Source organism: Mesoplodon mirus, assembly GCF_964341445.2.
Source record: "Mesoplodon mirus genome assembly, chromosome: X".
Lineage (NCBI taxonomy): Eukaryota > Metazoa > Chordata > Mammalia > Artiodactyla > Ziphiidae > Mesoplodon > Mesoplodon mirus.
In genome coordinates, this window is record NC_138981.1 from 33,637,162 (window position 1) to 33,650,316 (window position 13,155).

General features: G+C 37.4%; 1 protein-coding gene across 1 annotated transcript in view; it reads left to right on the top strand.

The window, feature by feature from the left end:
* The window catches only part of LOC309796149 (uncharacterized protein), a gene marked incomplete at its 3' end in the record, with an annotated part of 551,894 nt that overhangs the window by 536,154 nt on the left and 2,585 nt on the right, over positions 1-13,155 (top strand). The window contains exon 6 of the mRNA XM_082609206.1: positions 12,005-12,073. Within this exon, the coding sequence (XP_082465332.1) occupies positions 12,005-12,073 (69 nt within the window). The remainder of the gene's footprint in view (positions 1-12,004; positions 12,074-13,155) is intronic.

A 13,155-nucleotide genomic window follows, 5' to 3' on the forward strand; every position in this document is an offset into this window, starting at 1 on the left:
ATTCTGGGCTGTAAAACAAATCTTGGTATATTCACAAATATTCGGGTAACAGAAAGTATACTCTCTGACCACACTAGCTGAATTCAAGACTGACATATAGTACAGTAATCAACATAGAGTGGGATTGGCATAAAATTTGACAGATCAATGGAAGTGAATGGAGATTCCAAAACTATGCTCAGATATATTCCGAAAAATGATTTATCATAGAGGTATAAAGCTAATGTAGTGGAGAAAAAAAAATCTGTTCAATATAGGGTGTTGGCACAAATGGATATCCATGTGCCAAAAAAATGGAATTTGATCAACACTTTGTGCTGTACATACACAAAAACAACTCAAAATGCATCATAGGCCTGAATGTAAAACCGAAAACTACAAAACTTCTACATTGTGATCTTGGGTTAGGCAAAGATTTCTTAGACATTGCACCAGAGGTATGATTCACAAAAGAACGAATTGACAAACTGAATTTCATCCAAATGAAAAATTTGTGCTCTGTGAAATATTTCATTAAGAGATGAAAATGCAAGCTACAGACTGGGAGAAATTATCTGCAAATTGCACATCTGACAAAGGGCTTGTGTTGCAATGTATAAATAAGTCTTAAAAGTAATTGGTAATAAATTAAAAAATCCAATAAAAAATGGGCACAGATTTGCATAGACACCTGACTAAAGAAGATATACAGAGGACAAACAAGCACAGGAAAGATGTATATCTTCATAGTCATTCTAGAAATGCAAAATAAAGCCACAACAATGTAACATTACACATCTATCATAATAGCTAAAATATTTATTTAAAAATTGGTAAAACCAAATGTTAGTATATGCAAGAACTTCAACTCTAAAGTATACTGGCGGAGGTGTAAAAGAATGACAATCGCTTTGGAAAACAGTTTGGCAGTTAAAAGTTAAACAGCTATCATATCTGTTCCACTCCCAGTTATTTATCCAAAAGGAATAAAAGTATAAATCCATATAAACACTTGTACATGAGTGTTTATAGCAGCTTTATTGATAATAGCCCCCAAATTGAAACAATTGCAGGGTCCATCAATAGGTGGAGGAATAACCAAATTGTCATGTATGTATACAATGGAATACTACTCATCAATAAAATGAATAGATTTTTTTCAATAATAGTTTTAGATTTATTTTTAAAAGATAGTTCTCATATATCCCACACCCAGTCTCATCTGCTGTTTTTTAACAGCTTTATTGACCTATAATTGACATTTTAAAAAACTGGACATACTTAATGTATATAATTAGATGAGTTTGGCTATATTCAGACACCCATGAAACCATCACCACAATAAAAAAGAATATATCCATCACCTCCATCAATAGATAAAAGAATAAACAAATTGTCATATATCTATACAATGGAATACTACTTGACAATAAAATGAATGGATTATTGGTACATGTCACAACATGGATGAATCTCAAAATAATAATGATGAGTGAAGGAAACCAGAAAAAAAAATGGCCCACTGTATGACTCCATTTATTATAATATGGTAGGAATTACAAGCTAATATACACTGATAGGGCAGTGGTTACTTGGCAATAGGAATGGGGTAAGGAGAGGAATGAGGGAGGGATTGCAGAAGGGAAAGAGGAAACTTTTAGGGGTGATGGCTGCGTTCTTTATGTTGATTGTGGTGATGTTTTCACACATACATGTCAAAACTTAGCAAATTGTACAGTTTAAATATATGCGGTCTGTGGTATGTCAGCTATACTTTAATAAAGCTGCTTAAAAAATAACATTAAAGAATTAAACCAATACCACAATTTGGAGGAGGTTGGCTAGCAAAAATTGGCAATGCATAGACTTCTGAAAATGCAAGTGATTCAACAAAAACTATGTGTCTAGGAGCTGACTCTAATTTTCTGCCCCCAGGAAATAGAAATGATAATTAGCCCAATTAGTCTTATCAGGTAATTAGACATATGGGCTCCTCATTGCCAATTAATTCATTTAAGAAGTGAACTACAAAGACACTGTTATGATTTGAAACTTGCTGTATATAAGATATTCATTTACTGCAAACATGGATTTTAGCAGGAGCAAAGTAATGCTTGTATTTGGAATAATGATAGAATCTAAGAAGATGAGACCATGCAGAAAAAAGAAACAACTGCATATTAAAATTGTCATATTCAATAATGAAATAGTGTTTCCTAAATGGAAATTCTCTGGGAAGAACAGTGTGAAATGAGAAAAAGTAGGCTTTTGCTTAAGTGTAAGGATCTGGAGGAAGAAAAGAAGAGAAAGAACAAAATATATGCACAAGTTAGAATTTTAGATTTTTTTAAATACTAGAGTTACCCAGAAGAAATATGTATTTTGGTGTTTGAGTTATTGACAAAGATAAATGTACTTGTACCATACTAAAAGTTTGTATAACCTAGAAACAGTCAATTAGAAAGTTTTCTAATGCATAACCAATTATATCAAGTCCTAAAGATACATTAACCCAATAGAAAAAACTAGCTAAAGTTTCAAATTGCTTCATGGGATTGATTAAATGTACTTATGCTGTTTCAATGTTACTAGTATGAAAAAGCTTACACTAAATATACTTTCTTTACATATTCAAATACTTGCTCAAAATGGACACTTCTACCATAAGGAGTTAATATGATATACTTGTCTCTCAATTATGATCACAGAGCAATTGTTCCAATTAACTGAACTGACCACAAATAGATCCCCCCAAATTAATTTAGACACAAACAAGAATTTGTCTATAAGTTTTCCAGGAGTTTTATATGAATTCTTACAGCATATAATCTATAATTGATACGGAAGACAGAATTGAAAGATAAGTGTGCAAAATTGCCATAAATTAGAGATAAAAGTTGTATTCCTTTTCCTTTTTTACAAGTGAGAAGCTCTTAAAGTATTTGAGCTGTGCTCCCCTTTGCTTATAAACTCTATCCCTGTTCAAACTGAATTAATCGGTATTCCCTCTTCATGTAAAGAAAGACCAGCAAAGCACAGGAAGAACAGAACAATGCAGAGACATGAAACTCAGTGAGGGCTCTAAGCAAGTGTTGACAACAATATTTATTGTTTTATCCAAATGAAAGAATTCACCTACGTATCCCTTAAAAGGGGCATATTGCTTGTATATATTGTAAAAATCTGCTTTCTCTGAGGCATATGAATACTTCTCAGATATCCTTTATATATTTCCCTTCTAGAAAATGCGTCACTAGTATTTAGAAAGAGGAGAGATTTGTAAGGGGTTTCAGGGCCACTAAAGTGGCTGAGAGTGTCTTCTTGGCAGGTGGAGGAATCAAGCTAAAAGGAATTTAAATGACAGCCTTGAAGGATGAAAGATGTCACTCAGTTGTGGAGTGAAAGTGATCCTTGGGATGGGGAGCAGTGTTGCCTGGGGAAAACAGAAGAGGAAGGGGAAGTTTGAAAGCCAACAGGTGGCTGCTTAGGAAAAGGATCCCTGGCCACCTGACTATCATCCTGTCTCACCTGCCCTCAGGTGAGGCCCCTGCAGAGGCTGGGGTGAGCACTGCTGCTGCCTGATTCCTGCCTCCACTGCTTGGTATTTTTGCCCTTCTTCTGGGCACTGTGGCTATGATCAGTGCCCACGATGCTTCTGCTGGTTATCACTGCTGATGTTTTATAACCCCTGAGGTGCCAAATCTCTACTCTGTGAAGAATGTAGGGATCATTCCTCTTCCCTTCTCTGTCATACATGGGTTAGTGGGGTAGGAGGAGTGCAAGTTGGGGAGTGTAAAGGCCCACTGCGTTTTGCTTTCATTTCATAAAGAGGTTTTAGTGAAATTAGCTCTTTGAGTGTGTATTCACATTTTTTCCCCCTCAAGCTCAGACATGATTTCATAAAGGGCTGCTCATTAGACACATCTGAATATCATCCTACACTGGAATTAGAATTATTCCTCTGTCAACAGATGAAGGTTTAGCTGCCTGCTTGATTAAGGCTTCCTTTAAAAAGATGATCTCCAAGAAATTTCCCAAGTCCTTGTAATCAGGGCTCTGGTGGCCCATGTGGCTAGTTGGTTAGACAGTGTGGACAGGCAGAAATGCACAAAACATAGGATTAGGCCTCCCCTGCCATGCCCAAAATTCATTCATTAAACCTGAAATAATGAAATAGTCTGGACCATACCTACAAGCCTCTTCTCCCACTGTTCCTCCATCAAACATCCCCAGTCTCCCAGCACCCTCTGCTCAGGATTGAAAATACAAACATGAACATGTTACAGTCTTCGAGAGCAAAGACCTTACAAATACAAGAGGGACCAAAACCAATTATAATAAAGCATAAAATCCTAGGTGCACACTTGGTAGAGCATTAGCACTAAAGAGGGAATAATCAACTGTCTGGAGAGGGGCATGAGTGGATAGGAAAAGCAAATGTACTATTTAACCAAAGTCTTGAAGGATGAGTCAGAGATAATCAGGACATAGGTGGTGGGTATGGGTAGGGCCAGGGAGGAAGGAGGGATTGTCAGCGACCTGAGAGACAAAAGGGAAGGTCCAGAGGTGCATGGTGGATGCTCAGTAAATATTGCATGGGTGAGGAATGTGTGAATGGCTAATAATAAACTATATTTTAATACCATTTTAGTGCTTCTAAAATGTATTTGCATAATTACTCCATTTACTCTTCACAATACTCGTGTATCAATAAAAAGGCAGGGCTTGTAGGTCATATTATACAGAGCATGAATTTGAGGTGCTAAGACGTGGAAATGACCTCTTCATTGTTACAGGAGTGATGCAACTAAAATGTAACCCAGGCCCCATAACCATGCCATTGCCACTTCAGTGATGGCAGAACATCAGTAATGATGTCCATCAGAAGCTGCAATGGGAAAGAAGTGGTCCCCTAACTCCTCGGTCCCTGTACTAGTGCTTCTACTTCCACTTCAGCTCTTAGTTAAGATACAAAATTGTGAATGCTTTGTTTGGAATGCCCTTCATTGTTAAGATTCCTGACATCACACCCAGCCACCTGAGAGGTCCAAGTAATTTGTTTAGACATTTTAACTTTGCGAGACTCCCCTTGGCCCCATCTGTGTGCCGAATTGCTGCCACGAAGCCAACAAGCTGTAATCTTAAACCAGATTCCAATACTGAAATCTGATGTGATGAAATAAGTTACTACCTTTTCACAAACCGATAAATCACAACATGCATACTCTACTGGCAGAGGTTAACATCAGTGTTTGCCTTTTGGGTGAGAAATTCTCTTTGTTCTCTAATAGGTACCACTTTCTTTCCACTGGATAGTGGCACTGCTGCCCATTGTTGAACTTAAATCTCGCAGACATCTCCAGTGATTATGGTATTAACATCAGCAATAGCTGGCAACAAAGCCAACATCTGGGAGTTTGTTTGCAGAAAGGGAGCAGCCCACCTCAGGAAAGGAAGGCAGAGTAATTCGTTGTACAGGTCAAAATTCGCATCAAAGAAGGATGTCATATTATAAGAAATGAATGAAACCTGGGGCGACATCATTAATCAGAGGAGTTATCAGATTGCCTCCCAAATCCTCATGATCAGGTCTGCCAGAAAAATGCACATATCATACAGGAAACACTGATAAAAATGCTGCATGACCCTTGTCTCAATGTGTTTGGGATATAACATGAAGCCAGAAAATGTGAAAGTTAACCCAGAAGTCATTGCAAGTGAAGTGGGAGAAGACTCCGCTTAGGCTAATAAGTAGAATGGCAAAATGATCCATGTGACAATGACACAGAAAGGACTAACTTTACAGGGGAGGATGGATGATAGGATTACTTTGAAATATCTCTACTTCTCTTATACAAATCAATGCTTGCAGCTTCATAAAGTGTTTTACTTAACCTGAATGTATGATTCAAAAATCATACTTTTCTTTTTAGTTTTTCTGACCTGTTATAATAATGGCATTTATGCCATACCAATTCCATGCCCCATTGAATCTATGGAATATGGAACTTCTCTGCAGAGGCGTACTCATCAAAAAGAACAGGTCACTAGCCTTCTAGGACTGAAAGCATTTCCAGACCCATACAAAGCAATTTTAAAGGAAATATCACCTTTTAAATTGGCTAATGTAGAATCAAGGAGTTATTTTTGATGGAAAGGGCTTTCACAATGCTCCGCAAATTTCACTATGTCAGCAACCACAATCATTTATCTGCAGAAGACTGGATCTAATTAATTTGAAGCTGATGATGATGACAGTAATATTGGCAATGAAGTAATGAGTCTTGGCCTTGTCTTTGAAATGAGAAAAGTTAAGACAATGACAATTTATTCACTCATTTATCAAACATTTACCTTTTTTGGGTCTGAGGTCAAAAAGAAATAAAGTATGTCCCACTCTAGCAAGAGCAGAGCAGGCTTGAGAAAAATGGGCACCGTGTAGACTTCAAATATTAACATCATTTCATTAGAAATGGGTCAAGCCCAAAGTGAAAGAGCGGCATGGACATATATACACTACCAAACGTAAGGTAGATAGCTAGTGGGAAGCAGCCGCATAGCACAGGGAGATCAGCTCGGTGCTTTGTGACCGCCTGGAGGGGTGGGATAGGGAGGGTGGGAGGGAGACGCAAAAGGGAGGGGATATGGAAACATATGTATATGTATAACTGATTAAATTTGTTATAAGGCAAAAAATTAAAATAAATAAATAAATAAATAAAAAAAAAAAAAAAAAAAAAAAAAGAAATGGGTCAAGCCAAGTTTTTGGCTACAAGCTTTTATTCTCATATTTATTTAAAGTTTTTAAAATGAGAGATTTTATACTGCATGCACACATTTTTTTTTTAATTTGGAATTATCTCTTATTCCTGACACTTACAACTGGATGGCATTAGTTATTTTTGCCAAGGATAAAATCATCTTACATGGAGATAGTTGCAAAGTCTTGAACAAAGTATGCTTAAAACTTTTTTTTCCTTATTTTCCATTTGGCAATATATTTCTAAGTTTTACATAGGTTTTCTGATATCTAATTCTCCATTTTTATTTCTATTTTTCAGTTTTCTGAACTAGACACCTTAAAAACACATTAAAATACTTCGAATAAGGTAAAATAAATCATTCATTTCCCCCCCTCAAAAAAAAGAATTTTAATTTCGCATTACTTGATTTCAGAATTTCAGTGGCTGCAGCTATTGACTGCACTCAACTAGTAGCTAACTAATATCAGGGCTGGTAAAATGTCATGAAGCTACACCATGAAGTCACATGTGAATGACACTAAATATAAGAATTACAAACTGACAAAGGTTTCTCTTCCCTCTCTCCCTCCCTTCCTTCTTTTTTCCTTCCTTCCTTCCTTTCTTCCTTTTCTCTCTCCCTACCATTCTCCCACCTCCCTCCTTACTTTTTTCACTTATTTCTTTCCTCTTTTCATTTGTAATTTCCACTCTGGACTGCAGTACACTGTTTATATCCCAGCATTTGTGCAGGTAGTTTTGGGCAAGCCTGAATTAAGTAGCAAGCCAATTCTATTTTTTACAGTAGTATTTTATCATGCCCTCATACCTTGGCACTCTCCAGAAGTATGTTTGGATGGACCATTCCTTGATCAAATTCTGAGCAGTGAGAAGCTATATAAATAAAAGACTAACCATAGTGCAGCATGTGAGTGCTCTGAGGGAGCTGTGTGCAACATGCTATGAGATGATAGGAAAGAAGACAATTGATCCTGAGGGAATTTGGGAAACTTCCTGTAAGAGGTAGCATTTGATCTTGCATGGAACAGTAAATAGGAATTTGCCAAACAAGATGGGAGGCAGGGTTTTCCATACAGAAGGGAGTAGGGAGAACTGTGGTTAATCCAGTCAGCATCAGCAAAACAAATTAGTTGATTATTTTTGTGAAACCTTATTCTTAATAATGTATAGCTATAGCCAGAGTCTAATCTTAGTCCCTGATGGGGTTAAGTGAGACATACAAAAGTTCATGTTGAGACCACATTCAAAGAATGCTATACTTAGTCTCAAGACAAGAAAGTGCTGTTGACCATCTCATAACGGTGTTCACATGGTGCTGTCAATGCCAGGGTAGCCTGGATTGCCCTCCAGGTGAACAAAGGAGATCCTGGAAACGCCATTGGGTCATGATGGCAAGATACTGGGGAAACATTCTGAAAATTGACATTCATAGATGTATGTATTCTGTGAGATTTCTCAGAAATTGAAACTGCTTTATCTCTGTCATAATATCAAATGGTTTGTGCTAGGTATTATTTGAGACACTTATTCAAATCTTTTGTTACACTTCCAATAATATTGATGGAAACCCACAATATATGTGTATTTTCTTTTAGGAGCAAGGGAGGGTATTCTTCATATCTATATCAGATGCTTTCTTTCACCCAGACTATTGGTATTTATGTCTAAATATTTTACATACCTCCCAGGTTGCATTCATTATGAGTTAATTTTTTGTATAAACACATTTTATATACTATTGGTCACCTACTTTTTATGTCTTTGTAAATATAGACTGTAATTCTATTCACAGAACAGGTGTGTAGGTACATAAAATTGAGGGGAAAAAAGTGTTATTTATTGCTGTGTTTCCTTTACACTATTGACATGGAAATTGAAAATCATTAACTCAGGAGTAAAGTGATCTAAAACCATCTGAATGAAATGAGATCCAAATGTTTTAAAGTTGTACAATTTTATAGCTGAATGTCATCTTAGAGATGCTTTACTTCAGTCTCCTAATATTGAATATAGGAAAGTGAAGTTAAATGATGCTATAACTTCCTCAGCTTCCTCAGTTATTGTAAAAATCTTGTGATTAGAATATCAGTTTCCAGACTCCCAGCCTCATATTTCTTCCCCAGGTCTATTGTCAGGACCCCTATATAAGTTTCTTTTTTAAATATAATCATAAAATAGAAGTTCAGAAGGGCCCTCAAAAATCACTTAGTACTCCTGTTCTTCCAATGGATAGAACTCATTTTCTGCATAGACTTTAAGCTATTAACTTCTAAAGACATAAATTAGAGTATAATTCAAATGTCGTCCTCAAATTGTCATCTTTCTCCTTAAATAAATGAAAGAGTTACATTCTTAAATGGAATATCATTACATCTTGACATAAACATTACTCTGATATTATATTAAAATTCAATTAAAATGGGACATTCAATTAAAATGGGATATAATGTACAGAAATGATATAGGGAAGTTTGTCAGCAACATAGTGATTCTAAAGTAAAGGAACCTCATTACTAACCTGGAAAGAGCAGTATCATTAAAGGGTGCTTATAAATCATCTCAATCACCAAGGATTCATGTAATCCAAACAAGTCATATGTGGTATGTTTTTTCCTTGGGAATTTTGCTGTGGAAAATCAGCCTAGATATAGCCCTGCAAAAAAAGAAGCAAATTACTCAAAGATGTGGTGCCATCAGTTCCCTACAGTTCGTAAGTCAACTCACAAAAGCACTGGGAACAATTTCATCTATAAAATCAGACATTCAGCAGATAATCCAGAAGTCTGCTAGAGCTGAATTTGGCTGAATGCACATAGGAGGCATTGCTATGTTATTTAACAAGTATCTACTGAGACCATACTCTGTGGGGAGCACTGTACAATGCATGCACTTTTGCAAGCTGGGTTTCCGTCTCCATTGGGCTTCATGGTGTCTTGGGCCACCCTCTGCTACATCTCAGAGGAAGGACTTCGGAGGCAGGGTGTCTGGGTTCCAATCCCTGCTCTGGCACGTGCTAGCCAAGCAACTCCTCTTTAATCCTCAGTGTCCTTACCTATAAAAGGGAATGAAGAATATCTATCTCATAAGGTTTAGGGAAGATGAAATAAGATAATACTCTATATACCTAGAATATAATGTGGAATTAGACATATTTAAGCACCAAACATTGTGATTCACTTTGGCTAAAATAAAACCATAAACTAGATATTTTAATAATACTTAATGAGAAAACTTTAGGAGGGATAACTGTTTTTGACACAAGTGCTTTTGAGTATCCAGGATACAGGGCTCTTCACTAATCTTTATTGAAAAGATAATAGAGAAGGTTGAAAAATATTTACGGATCAATTACCATAAAAGTGCAAGGTATAAAGAGCATTAGCCATGTACTGATTTAACTAAATCTATACATATTCTTTATCCTGCCATTGTAAAATTGATTTGGGGGCAAGTTTGTTACAAATGGAAGAAATTCTCTAGTAACATTCTGTTTGCATTCTCAGAGTTTTATTTTTATCTTCGGTGCAATGTAATCCTTAACCTCAAGACTATAATTACTTAGGGCTTGTTGTACATGCTTTTTTATAGAAAATCTTATCTGTTAGAGTGTTTACTATAGGAAACTGAATTTACTCACCAACATTTAAAGTACACACTAGCCTTCTGATGTTTAGTTCAGTGTCTATGCCCATCCTTGCTAAATGTTGTAATGCACCCACTATATTGTGGAATCGATTTACTTGTCCATCAGAAAGCTTTTTTTAAAAATTATTTTTATTTATTTATTTATTGGGCTGCATTGGGTCTTCGTTGCTGCACAGGCTCTCTCTAGCTGCGGTGAGCGGGGGCCACTCCTCATTGCAGTGCACGGGCTTCTCATTGCGGTGGCCTCTCGTTGTGGAGCACAGGCTCTAGGTGCGTGGGCTTCAGTAGTTGCAGCACACGGGCTCCAGAGCACAGGCTCAGTAGCTGTGGCACATGAGCCCAGTTGCTCTGCAGCATGTGGGATCTTCCCAAACCAGGGCTCAAACCCGTGTCCCCTGCATTGGCAGGCGGACTCTTAACTACTGCGCCACCAGGGAATCCCCAGAAAGCTTTTTAATCTAATTTTTTTTCCTTTTGAAACTCTTTGTGAAAATAAATTTGTGACTCTTAACACATTCGTCTCTAAACAAATACAGAGATTATTCCTTCTACAATGAACGATAAGTACAAAGCCAATGTTGATTCTGGCTAGTAAGATTAGTACTTTCATTACTTCTCTCTTCCACCTTTTGACAACTGCTCCAAGGCTGAAAGAATAATGAAAGTAGATTCATTTTGCTTTCTCCTAGGGGAAAACAAAGTTTAACACACCAGGGCTCAGATTGAGTTAACTGTCCTGCTGCCGCCTGGGCTTTTGTCTTAATCCTTGTTCCAACCTTCCCATAATAATTGCCTACAAATATTGAGGGCCCCCCCTTAGGATTTGGGGCCATATGTACTCTTGCTATTTCCTTTACTAAGTACTGGTGTCCTGACCAGAAACCCAAGTTTATGGCTGGTGTCCGGCACCTGCTGAGAGTTCTCCCCAAGTCCCAATGTCTGCTGGTCTGTCTACATCTCTGAACAAGATCTTCTACAAGATTCCCTGGGCACTTGTCTGTAAAAGAATGACAACCAAACACCAGTTTTTGTTATATTGTACCTCAATCACATCCCACAGTGAATAAAAGTAAACATACAATTCTGCAGTTCGAATCATGGATCTGGTGTTGCTTTTCCCTTTGAGTGTAAGGATCATCCTAGGTAATGGCATCAGGACTGAGGCTGTCAGTTTAGTAGTTAGTTAGCCTTGGGAACAGAAAGGTAAAGAGAATCTCAATTGGTGAATTTGCTATTTCCTTTTATCCTCACTATCAGAAACCAGCCAGGGTTTAACTGGGACATGAATAAACTATAACTAAAGAGCAAACACAGCCTAACTATTAACAGCAAGACTATGACTTCAGTGTCGCATTTCAGCAAATGAAGGCTAAATGTTCAGAAATGTTCAGGCTAAGTGTTCAGAAAATGGTTTACTACAAAGAAACATCCTTCCGCATATGACTTAGATAAGACTCACAGATGCTTCCTTTATTTACCTAAGACAAAGTCAGACACAGGCCTTCCAAATTCCTACTTTTTATCTCGTAAATGGTTAGCTGAACATCTTCTTCCCACTGATCAGTAGGAATCAAATGCTTGCTAATTAAACTTAGGTGAAGCATCTTTCCTTTTCCCAGGCTCCTGACATTTGACCCACCCCAGCCTGAGCCAGCCCACAGCCCTCCTGAGAACAGAGTGTCCTCAAGGTAAAAATTTTCTGATGTAATATTTGTTATTTGTTCACACCACCATTTCAGCCCACTTCCCTAAAAGACCCCAACTCCTAATACCATCACCTTGGGGATTCGTTTTCAACATATGAATTTTGAAGGGACACAAACATTCAAGACCACAGCACCCCAGAGCTGCCAAATCAAAATCTGCAGTTTTACAAGATTGTCAGAGGATTCATGTGCCCATTCAAGTCTGATAAGCAATGTTATAGGATTATCATATTAATATTACATTCTCTATGATTGAACCATGTATAAAAGTTCAACATTTCATTGAAGTGGGGAAACTGAAAGATAGTGGTTTGCATTTACTCAGGGTTAGCATATGAATTTAGGACCATGATGTTCCTTTATCATCTCTTTAGTCATTACAGGCCATTGGCATCTTCTTGTATTGCCACAGTAGAGTATTGTGTCTGGGAGTGAAGAAAGGATTCTGGCCCAATCCGTGGTGAAACCGGAAAGATGTTATACTACCCGCTGCCTCCTCTGTAGAAGAGGCTGACTCCCTGGCCAAGAATGTCTCCTGTCTAGTCAGGAGGAGCCAGAGAACACCAGAGGAAAGAAACCTTGGACCAAGCTGATTAGTCACATTTCAAAAAAGGCCACAAGTATACCCAAAGGACAGTTTTAGAAATGCCCAAGGCAGCCGCATAGCACAGGGAGATCAGCTCGGTGCTTTGTGACCACCTACAGGGGTGGGATAGGGAGGGTGGGAGGGAGGGAGACGCAAGAGGGAAGAGATATGGGAACATATGTATATGTATAACTGATTCACTTTGTTATAAAGCAGAAACTAACACACCATTATAAAGCAATTATACTCTAATAAAGATGTAAAAAAAAAAAAAGACCCCCCAAAAAAATGCCCAAGGACTCCTGGAGTCTACAGTTGTATAATTTTGAAATTAGTCTTATCAGTTCATTCTCACTTCCAGGGCAGAATCCTATCTGAACAGACCATTTTCTATCAATACCATAATTGCATTCTATTCTTTTTTTTAAAAAGAAACTGTATTTTCATTGTAGAGACTAACATTGAGGGTGCAATTACT